Source organism: Hylobates moloch, unplaced genomic scaffold, assembly GCF_009828535.3.
Source record: "Hylobates moloch isolate HMO894 unplaced genomic scaffold, HMol_V3 SCAFFOLD_9, whole genome shotgun sequence".
Lineage (NCBI taxonomy): Eukaryota > Metazoa > Chordata > Mammalia > Primates > Hylobatidae > Hylobates > Hylobates moloch.
In genome coordinates, this window is record NW_026652284.1 from 25212398 (window position 1) to 25234124 (window position 21727).

Here is a 21727-nt window from a genome sequence, read left to right on the forward strand (position 1 = left end):
ACTTCGCGATTGAAGGAACTGAGGCCCAGAAAGGGGGAGTGGCTTGCCCAAGGTCACACAGCAAGTTAGTGGTGGAGCTGGGACTAGAATCGCATTTCAAATCACACGCTTTCCTCTCTTTCCACGGGAACAGTGTGAGGGTCCCCAAGGCAAGGGCCTGCCCTGCCCTGGCCCAGCACCTGCACAAAGACGGTGAAGAAGATGACGGTGATGATGGCAGTGAGGAAGAGGTCACACATGGGGAAGTGCTTCTTGTCCAGGAGGTAGCCCAGAGAGAAGGCGATGGCCCCTCGCAGGCCCCCATAGGCGATGATGAACTGGTCCTTGGGGGTCAGCTTCACGATACGGAACTTGTTGATGAACCAGGTCAGGCCCAGCACCCCTGCAGGGGAGGGCAGGGGGTGATGAGGGTCAGGTCGGGCTGTCCCCAGTCCCTCCTGGCTTCTGCATCAGTGATTTCTCTGTGCATCCAGGAAGTCTCCATTACTAAACCCACCCCACTCACTCAATTCCTGGGTCCCTCAGCCCAGAGTGCCCTGAACCCCTCAATCCAAGAGCTGGGTGGATCCTTAAGGGACTTCCCCAACCTGGATGTGCTTTAGAGACACCATGGAGGCCTCCAGTGGCTGGAGGGCTGGGGGCAGGAAGAGGGAGAAAAGATCAAACAAGATGGGTCACAGGTCAATACTTGTTAAATGTGATGGGTACATGGGGGGTCATGATCCTATTCTCTCTACTTTTCTAAGTACTCGAAATTTTCCATAATAAAGCATAAAAAATGCAGAGGGCTGGGCCCAACCTCCACCCACAGAACTAGAATCCCTGGAGGATGAGGCTCAGGAACAAAGGGGATTTCAAAAGTGCACCAAATAAATGTGAGGTCCTGCCAGGCTTGGGGGCACGGGCCTAACCCTCAGAGAGGAAGCGAGAGATCCAGGGAGGAGGCGACTGAGGCGCTGGGGTGAGGCATGTGGGGCACATGTGAGTGGAACCCATGCACCTGGGGCCTGGTCCCCACGTGTGTCCCGGCCTGCTGCATAGGTTTGGAGGACTGCACGTGGCTCTGCACGCGATTCGGCACGTGCTCACGTCACCTGTCTTGAGACGGTGCAGAGAGCACTCAGCTCAGAGTCACAGACCTGGGTTCTGTAGGCCTCAGGCCCCTCATCAGGACAGCCACAGGCTCAGAGTCTCAGGGCCCCCTCACTTTGACACAGCCTGACTCTGTCTCCAGAGACCACAGCCTTGCTGTGACACAGGCTTCTTCCTGCTGAAGGGCCCATCATGGAAAAGGGAAGTCCCTCCTGTCCAGCTGTGCTGGGAGCAGGCAGGAAGCCTGCACCCACAAACTTCATCACACACACACCCCCAGCCCCTCCACACACACACACACACACACACACACACCCAGCCCCTCCACACACACACACACACCCCCAGCCCCTCCACACACACACACACCCCCAGCCCCTCCACACACACACCCCACCCAGCCCCAACACACCCAGCCCTCCACACACACACACCAGCCCTCCACACACCCAGCCCCTCACAGACACACACCAGCCCTCCAACAACATACCAACCCACACCCCCAGACACACCAAGCCCTCCCACCAGCCCTCCACACACACCAGCCCTATCCACAGAACACCCACAGCCCTCAACAACACACACCCTCACACCCACCAAACAACCCCTCCCACACAACACACACCCTCCAAACCCAACACAGCCCTCCTACCCACACACACACACCCACACAACCCACCAGCCCTCCACACACACACCATCCTCCAACACACACACACCAGCCCTTCACACACACTAACGCCTCCACACACCACACAACACCAGCCCTCCACAAACACAACTATACACACACTGCACCACAGCCCAACCCCTCCACACAACACACAAAGCCCTCCACACAACATACTACACACACACACCCCCAAGCCCTCCACACACTACACACACACCATACACACACATCCAGCCCCCCCCACAATGCACTACACACACCACACATGCAATATGCATACACACACACACACACCACAGCCCAGCCCCTCCACATACTTTTACACTGCACCGCACGCACACACCACATAGCCTGGCCCTTCCACATAGGGCACTGCACACACCACACACACAGCACCACAGCCCACCCCCCACCCCGCCCCAGCCCTGGCCCTCACCCAGCACGCGGGCGATGAGGCAGAAGAGCAGGGTGCTGATGACGAAGGTCCAGTTCCAATGGTGGGAGCCGGCCACCGTGGAGACGCCGAGGAAGATGAAGATGAGGGTCTCGCTGACGCTGCTCCACATCTTCAGGAAGTATTTGATGGTGGTGTGGGACTTGTGGGAGATGTTGGCCTCCACATAGGGGCGCATTACCACTCCCGAGGCTATGAGCCTGAAGCAGGAGAGAGCGGGGTCAGGGCTCCGTGTTGAGCTGCACCTGCCCGAGCCCCTCCACTGCCAGGGGCAATGGGGCCACGACCAAGCTGCCCGTGTTCCAAGCTCCTCTATGGGCCAGGGGCCCGCTGCGTGCTTTACACCCTGTTGCCACTCATGCTCACATCAACCCTACAGACACGGTGTATTCCTCTATTTTTTTTTTCTTTTTTTTTTTGAGACGAGTCTCACTCTGTCGCCCAGGCTGGAGTGCAGTAGCGCGATGTCGGCTCACTGCAACCTCCGCCTCCCGGGTTTAAGCAATTCTCTGCCTCAGCCTCCCGAATGGCTGGGATTACACGTGCCCACCACCATGCCTGGCTAATTTTTTTGTATTTTTAGTACAGATGGGGTTTCACCATCTTGGCCAGGCTCGTCTTGAACTCTTGACCTTGTGATCCACCCACCTCGGCCTCCCCAAGTGCTGGGATTACAGGCGTGAGCCACCGTGCCCGGCCCTATTCCTCCATTTTTAAAATGAGTGATCTTGGCTGGGCACAGTGGCTCACGCCTGTAATCCCAGTACTTTGGGAGACCGACAAAGGTGGATCACTCGAGGCCAGGAGTTCGAGACCAGCTTGGCCAATGTGGTGAAACCCAGTATCTTCTAAAAATACAAAAATTAGCCAGGTGCGGTGGTGGGCACCTGTAATCCCACCTAATTGAGAGGCTGAGGTGGGAGAATCTCGAACCCAGACGGGGGAGGCTGCAGTGAGCTGAGATCATGCCACGGCATTCCAGCCTGGGTGACAAGAGTGGGACCCCATCTCAAATAAAAAAAAAATGAGAGATCTTATGCTAAGAGAAATAGTCACCTGTCCCCTGTCATGCTGCCTGCGGGCAGCAAAGCCAAGACACACAAACCACACTGTGCCCAACTCCAAAGCCTGCACCTTTGCCCCAATGCCACACTGCCTCTTGACCCAACAGGAGTCAATGACACAGACCCATGGTCTTCTGGGTTCATTCCCCTCAAGGGTGGCATCTGCCATTACACAGGGGTCTCCACAGGGAGCTGTGTTCCAAGCAGCTGCTTGGAGCTCGGAGTCCTCCCAGCCCAGCGCTCACACCCAGGCTCTGCTCCTGGGAGTCAGGGGCCCTGAACCCCAGTTCTGCCTTGCCTCAGCACTGGAACACCTTCACCCCTCACTGCCTCTCCACATCCCATTCTCCCCATTTCCAGACTTGGCGGAGACCTCAGGACCGCCAGGACTCAAGCCTGGTGAGCCTCCTACTGGGGCTGCTGAGGGGACTCCCCTCGAGACACTGAAGTAGCAGGGCTGTGGCTTTCTTCAACCTGAAGCTTAGTGGCTTCCAAGGCTCTGCTCTCCTATACCCTGGGCTTGCCCTCATGCAGGTCACTCTTGCATCATTTGCTCATAGCCTGAAATGCCCTCTCCAGATTCCTGGACCCCAGGGGGCGCTGCAGAAGGGCTCCTCTTCTAGGAAGCCACATGCCCTTGGCCATTTAAATGGCTACCAAGCAGGTCTGGAGCCTGGAGCTCATGTCTCATCCCTGGAGCTCAAGGCTGGGCCCTGGGAGCTCCGTGACCCTACGAGCTTGGGGAATCCAAGCTGGCAGCCCCCACCCCCACCCCGCCAAGCCCACTGCCTGCTGCACGCAGACTCACGCCATGATGCCTGACAGGTGGAAGAGCTCGGCTGACAAGTAGGCCATGTAGCTGTAGAGGAAGACGAAGAGCGGCTCGATGACGCGGATGTGGGAGGTAAATCGGGAGGTGAAGGCTGCGATGACCCCGTAGACCACGCCCACAAACACCCCGCCCAGGGCCACCACGAAGAAGCTCAGGAAGCCGAGGAAGATGTCCACAATGCCCACGTGTTCGTAGTTGGCAAACTCCTCAAACAGGTGATACAGGACCTGGGGAGGATGTGCAGGCTGGTGGGTGGGAGGAGAGGGCCCTGGCCCCACGGCCCCCTGGGGTCCACCCAGGGCGATCCAGTCCCCTCCGTTAACCATGGCCACAAGAAGAGGCCACACGGTAGCAGAGAAACCCTAGTGCCAAGCAGGTGCTCAAAACCTCAGCCTGGGGCTGAGGGGCTTGCTCTGGGCCGGCCACGTGCCACACTGGTGAAGGGTGGGCCCTGGGAAGCTCTGTGAAGACCCTGAAGCCAAACTGCCTGGACTGGAATCCTGGCTCTGCCACTCCTGAGCTGTGTACAGGAAGCAAACTCATCTCCCTGTGTTTCAGTTTTCCTGTCTATAAAATGAGGATAAGAATGCCAAATCTTAGGACTGCTGTGAGGACTAAATCAGTGAATTCAGTGCTCGGAGCCTTACCTGATGCACTGTTAGCCACACCTGGTGCTATCAAGTCTGCCTCTCATTGCCTGACCTTGGGCATGTCATGCCCATCACTGGGTTTCAGTCCCTCCTTCAGCACAAAAAAGGGACGTTCACACAATGAACTAGAATGTGATTTCTCAACCTCTGGAGCTTTCTGAAAATACACATGTTCAGGCCATACTGGACTTGGACTCTCTGGGATAGGGCCAAGAATTCTCTATGTAACAAGCACCCCAGGGGTTGCAATGAACAGCCAAGTGCAGATGCTATGGAATCAGAGGCTAAGGCGTCCCTGTCTCCTGGACTGGGCAATAGATGGTCATTGCAACACTACCATCAGACGTTTAGGTGGCACTTCATACACTGTAAAGCCTTTTGATGGTCTTTATCTGAATCGACACTCAACAACCATGTGAGGCAGGTGGGTCAAGGATGCTCCTTTGCTAAACCGAGGCTCACAGTGGTAAAACAACATGCCAGGGGGCCCCCAGCCCAGGAGCAGAAGAACCGGGCCCAGAACTTGTTCCCTGACAGCCATGGCTGAGGCCTCCCCAGCAGGCTCAGCTTTGAGGGTCTACCCTCCTACTGCTAGGTCCCTGAGCTGCCTGGCTTACTCAAGTCTGTCCTAGACAGCTCTGCCAGGAAGGAGCAGGGAGTTTCCAGGCCTGGGGGAAGGGAGGGAAGGACTTGAGGATCCATGACAGGGAACCCTCCGAAGCCCCCAGGACCTGGAGCAGGAGGAATGGACTGTGAGGAGTGACCTGTCTAGGGCACAGACCTGAGACCAGGCAGCTCAGGGTCAGCCTCTGGCTTTACTCTCTGGGAAATGGGGCACTCATACTCACGCCGAGAGCTCCAGAAAGACCTGACTTGGGCCAGGCAGCAAGGGGAGATGCAGAGCACTGGCCAGGCCTGGTGCTGCCTGGCCCCAGCCGTCTGGGGGATAGGACAGGGCCCCAGCGGCAGAGAGCCTCTTAGCAGGTGCGTGTTCAGCTGTGGGCTACCTAAACTCATTCCTGGCCTGAGGGGATTCATGGGTCCTCATGGTCTACCACATGGGCCCATGGAGTGGGCACAGAGGGGAAAGTCCTCCTTTCTGGCCTGGTGCTATTACCCCTGGAACTATAGAGAAGCAGAGTAACACAGTAGTAAGCACTTGGGCTTTGGACTCAGACTAAGGATTTGAACCTCAGCTGTATCATGTATCAGGCTTATGTAACCTCTCCGTTCCTCAGTTTCCTCACCTCAAAGAAATTGGAATATAACCGTGTCAACCTCATGGAGTTACTGTATAGATTAAATGAAGCAATACAGGCCAGGCATAGTGGCTCACACCTGTAATCTCAGCACTTTGGGAGGCCAAGAAGGGAGCATCGCTTGTGCCCGGGAGCTTGAGACCAGCCCAGGCAACATAATGAGACCCCATATTTACAAAATAAATAAACAAATAAATAAATTAGCTGGGTGTGATGGCCAGCACCTGCAGTCCCAGCTACTCGGGAGGCTAAGAGGGGAGGATCATTTGAGGAGTTTGAGGGTGCAATGAGCTATGATTGTGCCACTGCACTCCTGGGCGACACTGTCTGTGTGACAGGAGACTCTGTCTCTAAATAAATAAATAAAAATGAGGCAATACACATTCAGACAGGAAGCACCCAGCGAACACCAGCAATCACTACCACCGCTGCCACTGCCTTTGGGAGACACGACTGTGGGTCCACAAATGGCTGGGTCTGTTACCGGCTTGATGCAACCATGCCTCAAGCTCCACAGCAGTGCTCACCTGAACCCCAACACCCAGATCCCACTGGAGAGGGCTTTATCTTTGGCACCCACTGGCTTCACAGACATTAGTGTGACTCACTAATGTAAGTAACCCTGTAAGAAGCCTGGGAGGATGACAGGCTGAGTACTGCAATCCGTGTGTCACAGATGGGGAAACTGAGGCTCATGTGGTAACCCTGGGCAAGAGCTAGTGCTAGAGGAGGCCAGGACGGAGGGCTGCCTGCTCAGGTCAGGCTGCTATTCTACCCAGCCCCATGAGGAGGCGGGGGAGGAACAGGAAGCCGAGGCTGCCAGCAGCTGAACACCACAGTCTGTCTCTACTTCTGAGGTGCTGCTTCCTGAAGGCTGGGGCTGCAGAGGAGGGAGTCATGGCCTGGGCATGCACACGTGCCCTTGAGCTTTCGTGTGTGTGCAGCTGCTCTGAGGGGGACAGCTCAGGAGGGGGTGGGAGTGTTCTCACAACACAACGTGAGTATGCACACACACACATCTGTTTCCCAAGGAAACCAGCTGGGAGCAAGGGCATGTGCAGGTGTATATGGTGCCACCAAGTGCAGACCCTGGAGGAAAGCACTAATCCTCTGCCACTTTGCAGCTATCAAAGGTGAAACCGGCTGGGCGCGGCGGCTCACGCCTGTAATCCCAGCACTTTTGGAGGCTGAGGTGGGCGGATCACCTGAGGTCAGGAGTTCGAGATTAGCCTGGCCAACATGGCGAAACCCAGTCTCTACTAAAAACACAAAAATTAGCTGGGCATGGTGACACACATCTGTAATCCCAGCTACTTGGGAGGCTGAGGCAGGAGAATTGCTTGAACCTGGGAGGCGGAGGTTGCAGTGAGCTGAGATTGCATCACTGCACTCCTGTCTGGGAGACACAGCAAGACTCCGTCTCAAAAAAAAAAAAAAAAAAGGTGAGGGCCACAGAGGTATAGCATTTGCTTAAGGTCACACAGCAAGCAAGTGGCCAACTTATTTTACTTATCACCTTCTAGATGTTTTGGAGACAAGGCCCCTTTCCATAATCTCTGCCCAAAAACTGTGCACAAACCGAATTCTAACTTAAGATATAGCCAACACGAGAGCCGAAAGGCCCCTCACAGATGATATGGTCTGTGAAGAGCGAACTGAGGCACAGAGAGTATAAGTAATTTGCCCAAGATCACATCAAAATGCAAGTGAAGGGCCAGGCTTGTTGGCTCAGGTCTGTAATCTCAGCACTTTGGGAGGCCGAGGCAGGAGGATCGTTTGAGGCCAAGAGTTCGAGACCAGCCTGGGCAACATGGTCAAACCCCATGTCCACAAAAAATTTAAAAAATTAGCCAGGTGTGGTGGTGCATGCCTGTAGTCCTAGCCACTTGGAAGGCTGAGGCAAGAGGATCTCAGTCCCAGGTATTTGAGGCTGCAGTGAGTTATGACTGTACCATTTCACCAGCCTAGAAGACAGGGCAAGACCCTGTCTCTAAAAAAACAAAAAGCAAGTCAAGGAGGGAGCATATAACCTAGCAAATCCAAGAGCTTAGGCCCTGGAGTCAGACAGACCTGGTTCAATCACAAACTGGTTCATACTCCAACAGGTTATTTAACTTCTTTGGGCCTGTGTCTCCCCTGGAAAATGAGAATAATAAGCACCTCCTAAGGCAGCCGTGAGGACTTAAATGAGCTAATCCATGCCGAAGGGCTCAGCACGGTGCCTGGCACACAGGGGGCGGGAATGGGCCTCAGCTGTTTTTATTACTGTTATTAGCGGGCGGATGAGGGATTCACTGGTGGGCCTGGATTCGGGTTTGTACCGTTTGGACATGGGCATGGCCCCTGGCCTCCTCACCACAGTGACGGCGTCATTGAGCAAGGACTCCCCAAAAACAAGGATGTGCAGCAGCTCATTGATGTGAATTTCCTCAAAGACAGCCAGAACCGCCACGGGGTCCACGGCCGAGATGATGCTGCCGAAGAGCAGGTTGTCCAGGAGGCCGATGTTGTTGATCTGTTCACCGCCCACCAGGCACACGGCGTACATGAGGCCGCCCAGGAAGAAGGCGTTCCACAGCGTGCCCACCACGGCAAAGATCAGGATGGTGCCCAGGTTTTCCGTGAACTGCCGCAGTGGCAGGAAGTAGCCCGCGTCCAGGATGATGGGCGGCAGCAGGAAGAGGAAGAAGACGTCGGACTGCAGGAAGGGGGGTGTCTCGCCTACACCCTTGATCAGGCCCCCCACCAGCAGCCCCACCACGATCAGCAGGCAGCTCTCCGGGACGATGCTTGAGATAGTGGGGATCACGTGGAAACCTGCGGAGGGTGAGAGAACGGGAGGCCGTGGGCTTTCGGAGGAGCCAGGAGAATAGAAGGTTGGGGACGGGCCGGGGATGAGGAGCGCAGCTGGCGAGAGGTGCACAGGCTGGGTCTCAGAGGGCTGCTCTGTTAACTCTCTGAGCCTCCACTTCCTCGCCTGTAAAGTGGAAGGGACAATGCTAGCTTCACAGGTTTGCCATCATAAACCAAGTGACAGTGTTTTTAAAGCACTTTTTTCAAAGGATATATACATGCTATCTCTGTCGCTGTCATAAAGTGTTAGAAAGCAGCAGTTCTATATGCCTCCAGAAGGCAGAAATTATAAATTGATTACTGACGTGCCAAGTACCTACGGGCATCACCTACGCCTGAACCCAAGGCATTATTCCAGGCACAAGTTCAGGGAGGCAGATCTGAGCTCAACCTGAGGAATAACAATCTAACAATTCTGTCTGAGGGAAGATGGTAGTTCCCCATCACGGAGCTGTTTAAGCAGAAGGCAGACAACCAGCTGGTGGGGAGTGGCATAGGAGACAGAAGAAAGCACAGAAGAATCTAAGAATACCAGCGTGGGAAGGAACTTGGGGATAATAAGGCCTGGGGTCTGCAAACCTGCAAAACAGCGGGCTTTCCAACTGAGTCCAGGCAGCTGCTCGAGACACAGCTCAAGGGTGTCAATGGCAACCAGCTTTGGCAGGTGAGATAAAATCTATTTGCTATGCCGCTTCTAGCTCAATGCTACCCACTTTAAAGATGGAGCAACTAAGGCTCAGAAAAGGGAAGGGACTTGCCCAAAGTCACACAGCAAATGGGGAGCAGAACCAGAATAGAACACAGGTCTGATGCCCCAGTTCCCATCAAACTGCACAGTTCTGTAATTCAAGCTCTCCTATCCTTCCCTCCCATCAAGGCCTCCTCACACACCCCTCTGCCTGGGACCCGCCAGTCATCCCCCCAGGCCGTGTACTGGCCAGCAGCAGGCCACTCTACTGTAGTCCTCCTTGAGGCTCCAAACCCAGAGCTGAGAAGTAGCAAAAATCCCCATGAGAGGGCCTCCCTCAATACCAGGTATGGCCAGAGAACCCTGAGCTCCTGTGAGTGGTTTACTTGTTTGTTTTGTTTTGGGGTAGGAAAGTAGGTGGAAAAAATCTGAGCATCTAGTTGTATGTTGGGTACTATGCTCCCAGGGTTGGCATAGCCAAGAGGGTATGACCCTTTGCTCAAGAGGAAAGCTCTCTCTGGCCTGGCATGGTGACTCATGCCTGTATTCCAGCACTTTAGGAGGCTGAGGTGGGAGGATCACTTGAGGCCAATAATTTGACACCAGCTTGTACAACGTAGGAGACCTCATTTCCACTTAAAAAAAAATAGCTGGGCATGGCATGTGCCTGTAGTCTCAGCTAGTCAGGAGGGCTGAGGCAGGAAGATCACTTGAGCCCAGCCTCCAAAAAAAAAAAAAAAAAAAAAAAAAAAGAAAGCAAAGCTCTCTCTCCTGCCCTTCCCTATCTTGCAAGCTCTGTGCAGGCAGATCCCATAACTGCTCATCATTATACACCCAGGGCTAGGACACAAGAGGAGCTCAACAAATATCGGCTGACTTGAAAATACACAGGGCTGGGACATCACTCAAGATTTCCGATAACCTGCATGCCTGGCCAGGCCTCTGCTCTCATTACTTACTCTCGAGATCCTTGGGACAGAGGAGGAACTTCCCTCTCCATGCCCAAAGCCCTTCCTACTCTCAGGTAGGAATCTGGGCAGTGCTAGTACAGTAACAAGTCAAAGTTCACACTGCTGGCTGGGCACGGTGGCTCACGCCTGTAATCCCAGCACTTTGGGAGGCCGAGGCGGGCGGATCACGAGGTCAGGAGATCGAGACCACGGTGAAACCCTGTCTCTACTAAAAATACAAAAAATTAGCCGGGCGTGGTGGCGGACGCCTGTAATCCCAGCACTTTGGGAGGCCAAGGTGGGTGGATCACCTGAAGTCAGGAATTCAAGACCAGCCTGACCAATATGGTGAAACCCTGTCTCTACTAAAAATATAAAAATTGGCCAGGCGTGGTGGCGGGCGCCTGTAGTCCCAGCTACTTGGGAGGCTGAGACAGGAGAATTGCTTGAACATGAGAGGTGGAAGTTGCAGTGAGCCGAGATCACACCACTGAACTCCAGCCGAGATCACGCCACTGCACTCCAGCCTGGGCAACAGAGCAAGACTCCATCTCAAAAAAAAAAAAAGGAAAAAAAAAAGTTCACACACTGAACACTATCCAGGCCCAGAATCCTGGCACAGTGCCAAGCACCCTGAAGACACCCAAAACACATTGGGAAAAAAAGACGTCTCCATCCTAGGCCAAGAAGACCTCGAAGGCACCGTGTGCATTCTCCTGACTTCAAAATAGATACGACCAAAAGTCGCTTTTTGTTCATCTACTTCCCACATCAATAAAAGGGAAAATAATTCCAAAATCACCCCTTTTGCTGAAAAGTCCCCCAGTCTTTGTACTGTCCACCAGTCAACATCCAGTGTGTAGCTGCCTGGTCCACTGGGAAGGGCTAGTCATGTTGGACCCAAGCCTCTCCTGCTGCAGAGGATAAAGCCCACATTTTCAGCACTGCCTCTGTCATCTGGTCTTGCCTCATGTCCCATTCTCCCCACTGTCAACTCTTAGGTTTCAGCCTTGCCAAATTCCTTGCAATTGCCCCATATGAGCCACATCCTCTTTTGCCTGCCAACCTTCACCTAGTCTAGTTCCTCTCTCTAGAAATCATTCTTCTACTTCTACCCCCACCGTATGTGGCTGACACCATATCCTCTGCCTGCCTCCTCCTCCAGGAAGCATTCCCTGACCACCACCTGTCTGCCCAGGTTAGGGCAGGAATATTCTGGTGCCTCCCTCTCTCATAACCTTCAATCCACAGTCATCTCCCAGGTTCCTCTCTCTCTTCCTGGCATCCAATGAGATCAGTCAGACAACCCAGGCAGAAGCAGCTGAGACAAGACAATGGCACCACACCCCAAAGACCTGCAGTGTGCTGGAGGGGAGACAGGCACAGCGAAGGGGAGATAAGCAGGATGAAGATTTAGGGGAGCAGAGCTCCTACAGGCAGGGGCCAGAAAGCACCTTCCCAAGGCCAGAAGTCCAGCTCCAGCCAGCTGCATGCTGAGCCCCCCTCCACAGCCTCCCTGCCCCTGTCCTGGCGTTAGCACCAAGAGCTGCCTTAAGAGAAGGCAGAGTCTAAAGAGATAGTTCAGGGTAGGCAGATGATGGCTTCCACCTCCACCTAAGGGGTCAGGCTCTAAAAATGCCTCCTACCCTCACTCTGTGCCATCAGCCCAATCCACAGAGCTTTCCTGGCCCCATAAATCGCCAGACAGTGCCTGGGAGACCCAGAGAAGAGTTGGCCACAGCTCCTGCCTGGGGAGGGGGCAGGCATGTGAAACAAGCCAAGAGCAGCAACATGAAGATGGCTCCTCAGGTCTGAGGGCATCCCATGAGCCAGAACCATGCTGGGAGCCTGGCACGCACCATCTCATTCAGTCCCCACCACAGCCCTTGGGATAGGTATTGCCTCCATTTTGCAGAAGACAAAGCTGAGGCTCAGCAAGGTTATGCCGCTTCCCTAGTGTCTAAGGGAGGACCTCTATTCCAGCTTAGCTGTCTCAAACCCGCAGCAGAGAGCGCTGATTAATTCTTTACTCAAAGCTCGGTTTTTTCTCCGAGCCGGGCCATATTGGACACGGGGGACATTGAGGTGACTCAGACTCTGAAGCTCCGGGAGCAGCTGATGGGGAAGGCCATGCTATTCCAGTCCTTGGAGCCTCTATGACCAGGTGAAAGGAGAGCTGGCATTCCTACTGAACACAAGAAAAACTAGCTCTGAGAGGAGGCTGCATGCACTCAGCCAGGCCAACCAGGACCGGGTCCCGGGCCTCCTGACTACAGCGCAGCGACCTCCTTCTCCTTCAGCCAGCTCCAGGGTACCTGGGGCTGCAGCCACGTTCCTGGAACTGGTTTCCCCGGCTTTCCTGTTTTGTCTCTGGCGCTCAGTGAGCTGAAGGAGCTCTAGGCCCTGATGGGCTCTCTGGGCCCGAGGGGAGGGCTGGGCCGGGCCAGGCTGAGGAGAAAGGTCTGAGATCCACTCTTGGCTCCCTGCCCGTGGGTAGGTGGCACATTACTGGAAAGTGCTTCTAGGGCTGGGGGAGGAAGGGATTCTGTCATCAAGAGGAGGCTCCTTCAGGAGCAACGGCTCAGGGAAGTGGGAAGCAACCCCCGGACCTGCGCTGGCCTGTCCCTCTCCTAATGCCCTGACTCCACCAACCGCGCTCACTCTGCATCCCTACAGAGTCCCCACAAAGTGTAGGACGCTTGCTGACACCCAGTGTGGTGAAAGGGGCACAGAAGGATGGCTGGGGCCCCTGGTACCCTGACAAAAGCCCTGCATGGAGGCAAGATCCCAGGATGCCAAGAGATGAGGCAAAACTTTCAGGGCCCAAACATGCAGCAGCAGTGATGTCACCAGGGTGAAATCAGGGGTGGGAAGAGGCAGTTAGAGTAAGAACCAGAGACGTGAGAGCTGGAATGGATCTTGGAGAGCATCTAAATTCTCCATTATACAGTCAGGGAAACGGAGACAGACAGCCAGCGACCCGTCAATGATCACATGTCCAGTTCTACCCCAGCAATCTGTGACACTCCAAGCCCCGTGGTCTGCACAAGCCACACAGCCTCCTTCGAGGACGTCCAGTCCTCCCAGAACAAGGAGGCATGGAAGTGTGGAATTCGGCATCTCCAAGCACAGCCACAGGCCAAACCTTCTGACACAGTTCAGAGTTGGCTCTCCTTTTAGAAGAGGCTGGGGGATGGGAGAAGTGTTTTTCAACCTATCTAGTGTAGGTGGTAGCTGGAACGAACACACACACACACACACACACACACACACACACACACACACACACACACTCTTGCTGAGCAGATACCTCACCAAACTTCCAATTGATGGAAGCTCCCAGCCCCCTGCAGCTGCTCTGCACCACAAGAATGTTTTATTTATATCTCCTCGGATGGTCCCCATCTGCTGAGACTGGCTCAGTGGAGCAGGCAAGGCTGTCCCACATCACCCTGGGTTGCCAGGGTGACCAGGCATGCCTGATCCCCCTTCCCGCAACCCTCCTCTGGCCTGGGAAGTCAGAGGGGAGTGCTGGGAAGAGGGGTCTCTTTGGCCCATAGTGCCAGGTCACCAGGGACCCAGGGGCACACTGAGGGCTCTGTCGCCCTACTTCCAGGCCTGAGGACTGCTCTGGGGCTGCAACTCGGCCAGGTCCCAAGGGATTCCTAGTTGCACAACGATTCCATTTCTTTAACTCCCTCTTCAACTGCCCCAGCAACCAGTCTCAACTGCAGCAATGAAAGGTAATACTTCCCAATGAAAGCCCAGCACTCTACAGTTTACAGCAGCACACTCTTAACCCGTTTGCTCTTCACCACAGTTCTGGGAAGTCACAATTACCATCCCCTTATTTTACAGATGAGGAAACTGAAGCACACAATGGTTAAGCAACTTGATCAAAGTCACATAGCTGGTAACTGGGATTCAAACCCAGGTAGTCTGGCTCCAGAGTCTGTGTTCTTGGCCACTCACTGTATTATCCCTGGCTTTATTCTTACTTTGTTTCTAAGGGGTGTGTGAGCCTAGGACTAAAGAGGCCCAAGGTAGGTTTTTCTTTCCATGAGCTCTCCTCCAGGAAGTCTCCCCCTGCTCCCCTTCTACTCTAGTGGCCTAGTAAAGACTTCATGAAATCCTTCCTATCTTCTAAGGCTGCCCTCTCCAGGAAGCCCTCCTGAGTTAACTCAGCCAGGAGGGGTCAATCATTTCTACCAAACTTGCAGGGCAAGAAGTGATAATTATTCAGACTGTTCAGCCCCTGCCTGGCTGATCTGCACTCAGCCCTGGTGTCCACCGGGCTGGAGGACCCATGGGTCCGGGAGGGCTCTGACTCCTTTTGCGTCTGATTCTCCTCAAGGCTGATTCTTCCTACCATCAATGTCAGCTATGAGGACCAGGGAGAAAGAAAAGTCACATTATGACAGACTCAGCCACTGCCTCAGCAGGTTCACAGCCAGGACTGCAGAGGAGACAAAGACATGTGGCACTGACCACCCCACCCTATGTTCCCACTGTCAGAAAACTGAGTTCTAATCAGAGCCCAGCCACAACTTGCTGGGCGGCTTTAGACAAGTTATTTTACATCCCTCCCCTCAAAGTTTCTCCATCTGTGTATGTAAAAGCCTATTTCAGAGGGTTTCTGGAGTATAAGAGGAGATAAGGATAAAGAGCACCAAGCAATAATGGTACTCAATGTTAGCCAAAGGTGGTGACTACTATTACTATTATAATTTTCTTTAAAACCCAAGTATAATACAATTCACTCTGCATCATTGTGACCTGTTGGTGTGCATGTGTTCATCACTGGGCTATAAGCTCCCTGAGGGTAGGAACTGTCTAGATTCATGTGGGTCTCCAGCTTCTAGCACAGAGTAGGCATCAAATATTTGTGAACTGAAGCAAACTGACCCCAGCAGTTTGGGAGGCTGAAGAGAGAAGACTACTTAAGACTAGGAATTTAGACCAGTCTGGGCAATATAGCGAGACCCCATCTCTACAAAAATAAAAACAAAAATAATTAGCTGGATGTGGGGGTGTACGAGGCAGGAGGATTGCTTATGTCCAGGAGTTTGGGACTGCAGGGAGTTATGATGGTGCCACTACTCTCCAGCCTGGGAGACAAAGTGAGACCTTATCTCTAATTTAAAAAGGAAAGAAAAATGAAGTAAACTTCACTTGTTAGATGGGAAGTATGGGAAAGAAGGAGGTGGGGATGGGTCTGGACTTTCAAGACTAAGTGGTGTTCCCAGAGCAGGGACCATTTGAATTGGGCTTTGAAGGATCAATAGAAGTTTGCCAGAAGAGAAGGGTTTGTATCCTTTAAAAAGTCTAGTATAGTACCTTGCACATAGTAGATGGATATGTGGGTAATGAATGAAAGAAAAACAAGTAAAGACAATAAATAGGAAGGCAGGCTGACTTCACCAAGCTTTTGTCAATATCCAAACAAGAGGGCTCTTGTGAAGATTAAATATGATTAAAGATATGGCATACATAAAAGACTTAGCACAATACCTGGTACATGTGTCTTTTAGTCTCATTTTGTCTCTGTAACTGGGATGATGATGATTAAAAGCAACTTTGAGATAATTTAATTAGAACTCCCGGCCAGGTACGGTGGCTCACGCCTGTAATCTCAGCACTTTGGGAGGCCGAGGTGGGTGGATCACCTGAGGTCAGGAGTTTGAGACCAGCCTGGCCAACATGGCGAAACCCCTCCTCTATTAAAAATACAAAAATTAGCCAGGCGTGGTGGTGGGTGCCTGTAATCCCAGCCCCTGGACAGGCTACGGCAGGAGAATCACTTGAACTCGAGAGGCGGACGCTGTAGTGAGCCAAAATCGTGCCACTGTACACCAGCCTAGGCAATAAGAGTGAGACTCCATCTCAAAAAAAAAAAAAAAACCTCCCATCCCACAGCAGAAACTCAATGAATAATACTTTTTTTTTTTTTGAGGTGGAGTCTCGCTCTGTCACCAGGCTGGAGTGCAGTGGTGCAATCTCGGCTCACTGCAACCTCCACCTCCTGGGTTCCAGCAATTCTCCTGCCTCAGCCTCCTGAGTAGCTAAACTACAGGCGTGCACCACCATGCCCAGCTAATTTTTGTATTTTTAGTAGAGATGGGGTTTCACCACGTTGGCCAGGACGATCTAGATCTCTTGACCTCGTGATTCGCCCACCTTGGCCTCCCAAAGTGCTGGGATTACAGATGTGAGCCACCGTGCCTGACCAAATAATACTTTTTAAAAAATGTAGCAGCCGGCTGGGTGTGGCAGCTCACGTCTGTAATCCCAGTACTTTGGCAGGCTGAGGCGGGTGCATCACCTGAGGTCAGGAGTTCTAGACCACAGTGACCAACATGGCGAAATCTCGCCTGTATGAAAAATACAAAAATTAGCCAGGTGTGGTGGCAGGCACCTCTAATCACAGCTACTCAGGAGGCTGAGGCAGGAGAATCACTTGAACCTGTTAGGCGGAGGTTGCAGTGAGCCGAGATCACACCACTGCACTCCAGCCTGGGCAACAGAGCAAAATTCCATTTCAAAAAAAAAAAAAAAAAGATAAACTCTCCAGCACCCAGGAGACAAACACTGGACACTTGGAGAATCTGATGCAAGGCTCTGTGCAGGGAGCTTATACACACCCCCTCTCATTTCATCTCACATCCTGACCCCCAATTTGACAGATAAAGAAATCCAGGTTCAGAGAGGTAACTTGTCAAAGGCTACCTAGCTGGGAAGTGGCAGGGTCATCATTAGAACCCAGTTCCCTGAACTGCTAGTTCTTTGGGCCATGCTGCTTCAAAGAAAACAGCTTGTCAGGATCACCAGGAAGAGAATTCAAGTCTGCAATAAATATGCCTCCTCCACAAAAACAGCCATAAATAAATCTGTTCCAAGTACCTGGGCAAGCATCCTTCCCCATACCCAGGGCAATCAGTCTCTCTCTGTGTCTTTCCCCATCACTCTTCCAAACAGCACTTCTATTTCTTGCTTGTTTCAATCCACATTTCAGGGGGTCCTACTATGTTGGAGAGACAGGGTCTCACCCTCTGGGAACATCAGGTCTGGATGGGAAAGCAGGTAAAAAGCTGTCAGAAAACACAAGCAGCATACACTGGACTACCTGAGTCATGGAAAAGAGAAGACCGTGCAAGGAGGCCAAAACCCCAGGTCCAGACCCCGCTCTGCCCTTTAGTAACCGTGAGCTTTGTGTAAATCACTATACCACGGAATAACCTCCATTTTCTTGTCTGTAAACAAGTGAGAACAGGGACTAGACACAGGAGCACCTTGTGCACTGAAACGACTGAGAAAACAGAGGTCAGGCAGGCTGGGGGGCCTGGGCGGCCCCTGGAGTAATAAGCAGTGATTTAGCCAGCAGCAACTGCCTTAGAGACCTGGCAAGAGAGGCTGTTCCCAGAGGCGGGCATGTTGTGATAGAGGATTACAGCCTCAGCAACCCTGGCACTGGGTTACAAATCCCTCACAACGCATAGCCTCTCTCTCTCCTTCCTTTCTCCTGTCACCTGTCCCATCTACATCAACTCCTTGACTCCAGTAGCCAGAAATCCCCAAATCCCACCTCTAAGCAAACAGCAGGAAACTCTTCCTCACCTGGAACTTCTATCCATCTTTCAAAACTCAGTGGAGGGCCGGGCGCAGTGGCTCACACCTGTAATCCCAGCACTTTGGGAGGCCGAGGCGGGCGGATCACGAGGTCAGGAGATCGAGACCATGGTGAAACCCCGTCTCTACTAAAAATACAAAAAATAAGCCGGGCGTGGTGGCGGGCGCCTGTAGTCCCAGCTACTTGGGAGGCTGAGGCAGGAGAATGGCGTGAACCAGGGAGGCGGAGCTTGCAGTGAGCCAAGATTGCGCCACTGTGCTCCAGCCTGGGCGACAGAGCGAGACTCCGTCTCAAAAAAAACAAAACAAAACAAAAAAAACTCAGTGGAGGGCCAGGCGCAGTGGCTCACACCTGTAATCCCAGCACTTTGGGAGGCCGAGGTGGGTGGATCACCTGAGGTCAGGAGTTCGAGATTAGCCTGGCCAACATGGTGAAAATCCTTCTCTACTAAAAACACAAAAAATTAGCTGAGTGTGCGCCTGTAGTCCCAGCTACTCAGGAGGGTGAGGCATAAGAATTGCTTGAACCTGCAGGCGCAGGTTGCAGTGAGCCAAGATCGCGCCACGGCACTCCAGTGAGCCAAGATCGCGCCAGGGCACTCCAGTGAGCCAAGATCGTGCCACGGCACTCCAGTGAGCAAAGATCGCACCAGGGCACCCCAGCCTGGGCGACAGAGTGAGACTCCATCTCAAAAAAACAAAAACAAACAAACAACAACAGAAAACCCCAGTGCAGATGTCACCTCCTCTGGGAAACCTTCCTGAAGCCACACCCCCGCCCTCCCCAGGCTGAGTCAGGTGCTCCTCCAAACTGAGGAGCTCTGCGTTCGGTGCCTCAGCCAGCCTGGCATCCCAGCACACAGCTCTGGGCCCCCAAAAAGTGATGCTCAGAAAAAGCGGGTTAAGGGAATGATGAACACTTCCTGAAGGATGTAGGACGAATGTTTGGTCTCAAAGGTGGGTGACTAAAGGGGGAAGAGTGTGAACAAATGAAAGGAGAGGGAACCTCAAAAGCCTTCTGAGGATCCTGAAGCCTGCAGCCAGCCTGGAAATGAGAGTGAACAGTGCAGGAGATGCTGGCACACAGGCCTGACCCGGGCAGACCAAGGAAGGAACTGAGTCAAGGAGCCTGAGCTGACACAGCAGGCCTCAGAGGGTCCCCTGACCTTCAGCCTGGCCCTGAATGCCCCATCTTAGCCTGCAGCCTGGTTCTACCGCCACCAGCCTTCTCCCTGGGTCTCAAGGACCCATTTCCGTAACCCCTATACCACCCCAAGATGGGGCAGCACCTCTTGGTATCCAGCCCGACCTTCCCAATCATCCAAGCTCTGCATAAACATTTGTTGAATAAATTTCACTCCAGCAGATTGCCCCTCCCCCTGCAGGAAAGGTGCTGGATCAAGAGTCCCCATGCAGTGAAGCAGAGGATGACTCACAGGGGAGGGAGGGGACAGGGACTGGGACTGGCAGTAAACAGCCTGTGTGTGTTGACAAGAGGCAGAGCTCCAACAGGCCCAACAGTGCCTGGCAAGGGAGAGGTGCCAGGCAGTGGGGTGCTTACCTGGGGAGGGGGTTACCTGGGGAAGCGGTGGGGGGCAGCTCGGGGGGTGGGCTTTACTTGGGGCAGGGGTAGGACCTCAAGCTCCAAAGACTGTCATGGCTGGACTGGGTGTCTGATAGGTGACCATATGCTACACACTGGTTTCTTTTGATTTTCTCAAAATGGAAATACATTATATTGCTTTGGTGATTTTAAATAAAACTTATGGCCATTAAAATTTTTTTCTAACAGTCATATAAGTGTTTAAGTATAAGGACAATCATCTCACAGTGATTCTCCCCCTTCCCCTTTACCAACTATACCAGTCTCCCCCACAACCGAATTTCCGTTAAGTTTGGTATATATTCCTGAAGACTTTTCTGTATCTATAGGTTATTTAAAATTACGTGTGAATGGTAAATCACACATGCTGTGCTTCAACTGCTTCTATGGGGCAGAGACTGCACTAAGTACTGAGGCATCTCATTTAATTCTCTCAACAACCCTAATGCAGTGGGTATAATTATTATCTGCTTTTTATTTTTATTGGGCTTTTTTTTTTTTTAGACGGAGTCTCGCTCTGTCACCCAGGCTGGAGTGTTGGAGTGCAATGGCACGATCTTGGCTCACTGCAACCTCCACCTCCTGGGTTCAAGTGATCCTCCTGCCTCACCCTCCCGAGTAGCTGGGATTACAGGTGCCCACCACCAGGCTTGGCTAATTTTTGTGTTTTTAGTAGAGATGGGGTTTCACTATGTTGGCCAGGCTGGTCTTGGACTCCTGACCTCAGCTGATCCACCTGCCTTGGCGTCCCAAAGTGCTGGGATTACAGGCGTGAGCCATCGCGCCCAGCCCTTTTATTGAGCTTAAAAAAAACTTTTTTTTTTTTTTTTTTGAGACAGAGTCCCGCACAGTCACCCAGGCTGGAGTGCAGTGGCATGATCTTGGCTCACTGCAACCTCCGCCTCCCGGGTTCAAGTGATTCTCCTGCCTCAGCCTCCTGAGTAGCTGGGATTACAGGTGCATGCCACGCCCAGCTAATTTTGTATTTCAAGCCACCATCTCCCTCCTTTCCTCTCCCAGTGTCCCGGGTGTGTGGCTCCCCAGCTCAGGTGCTCCCTTCCCCACTCCATCTCTATCCCTGGCCTGTCCTTGCCTCTTGCCAGACTGCTGTCAGGACTTACAGACGGTATCAGGTGCTCCAGGCACCAGTTTGCCCCACACCTGGGGTGGGGCAGAGATGGGGGAAGAAGCAGAGGCTCGGCCAGGCGCGGTGGCTCACGCTTGTAATCCCAGCACTTTGGGAGGCCGAGGCAGGCGGATCACGAGGTCAAGAGATCGAGACCACGGTGAAACCCCAACTCTACCAAAAATACAAAAATTAGCCGGGCGTGGTGGCGGGCGCCTGTAGTCCCAGCTACTCGGAGAGGCTGAGGCAGGAGAATGGTGTGAATCCGGGAGGCGGAGCTTGCAGTGAGCCGAGATTGCGCCACTGCACTCCAGCCTAGGTGACAGAGCGAGACTCCGTCTCAAAAAAAAAAAAAAAAAAAAAGAAGCAGAGGCTCAGTAAGAGAGCTTCCATTTCTAGAAACTTTAGAGCCATGGGAAAGCTAGATTGTTCTTTCCTCTTTGCTGGAGGTACAGTAGAGCTTGCAAAATGCAAATCTGAGAGAAAAAAAATTGAGTATACCAAATATCTGTTGTTCTTAGTATTGCTTCCAGTTGAAAGTCAGTTAGCTTAGAAGCTTACCAATGTGTTAAGTTCATTATATGTAACTTCAACTTGCTTGAAATCTCATCCTACTTGGCTACAGAGAGGTGGAATATAGAGAGATAGCAGTAGGAAAGCAACACGAAAAGAAATTCTACAATTTCCAGGACAATTGCCCTGCAGAAAGCAAGTCACAGTGTCCTATTTTCAGCACTACAAGGAATGCGGGGGACTGCAAAGGAAGAACAAAACACAGGTGGCACTGGCTGGGTGGGGAAGAGAGACCAGCAGCCTCTGGGAGGCAACTGGGGCCCCTTCTATCCCTTGTAGCTTAA

General features: G+C 52.8%; 1 protein-coding gene across 3 annotated transcripts in view; it reads right to left on the reverse strand.

The window, feature by feature from the left end:
• The window catches only part of SLC9A1 (solute carrier family 9 member A1), an 84190-nt gene that overhangs the window by 31662 nt on the left and 30801 nt on the right, over positions 1–21727 (reverse strand). For all 3 annotated transcript variants that reach the window (XM_058444009.1, XM_058444008.1, XM_032759450.2), the window contains exons 2-5: positions 8381–8841; positions 4092–4342; positions 2202–2419; positions 180–382 (exon numbers count right to left, since the gene is read on the reverse strand). In XM_058444009.1, coding sequence (XP_058299992.1) covers positions 180–382; positions 2202–2419; positions 4092–4342; positions 8381–8841 — 1133 coding nt within the window. The remainder of the gene's footprint in view (positions 1–179; positions 383–2201; positions 2420–4091; positions 4343–8380; positions 8842–21727) is intronic.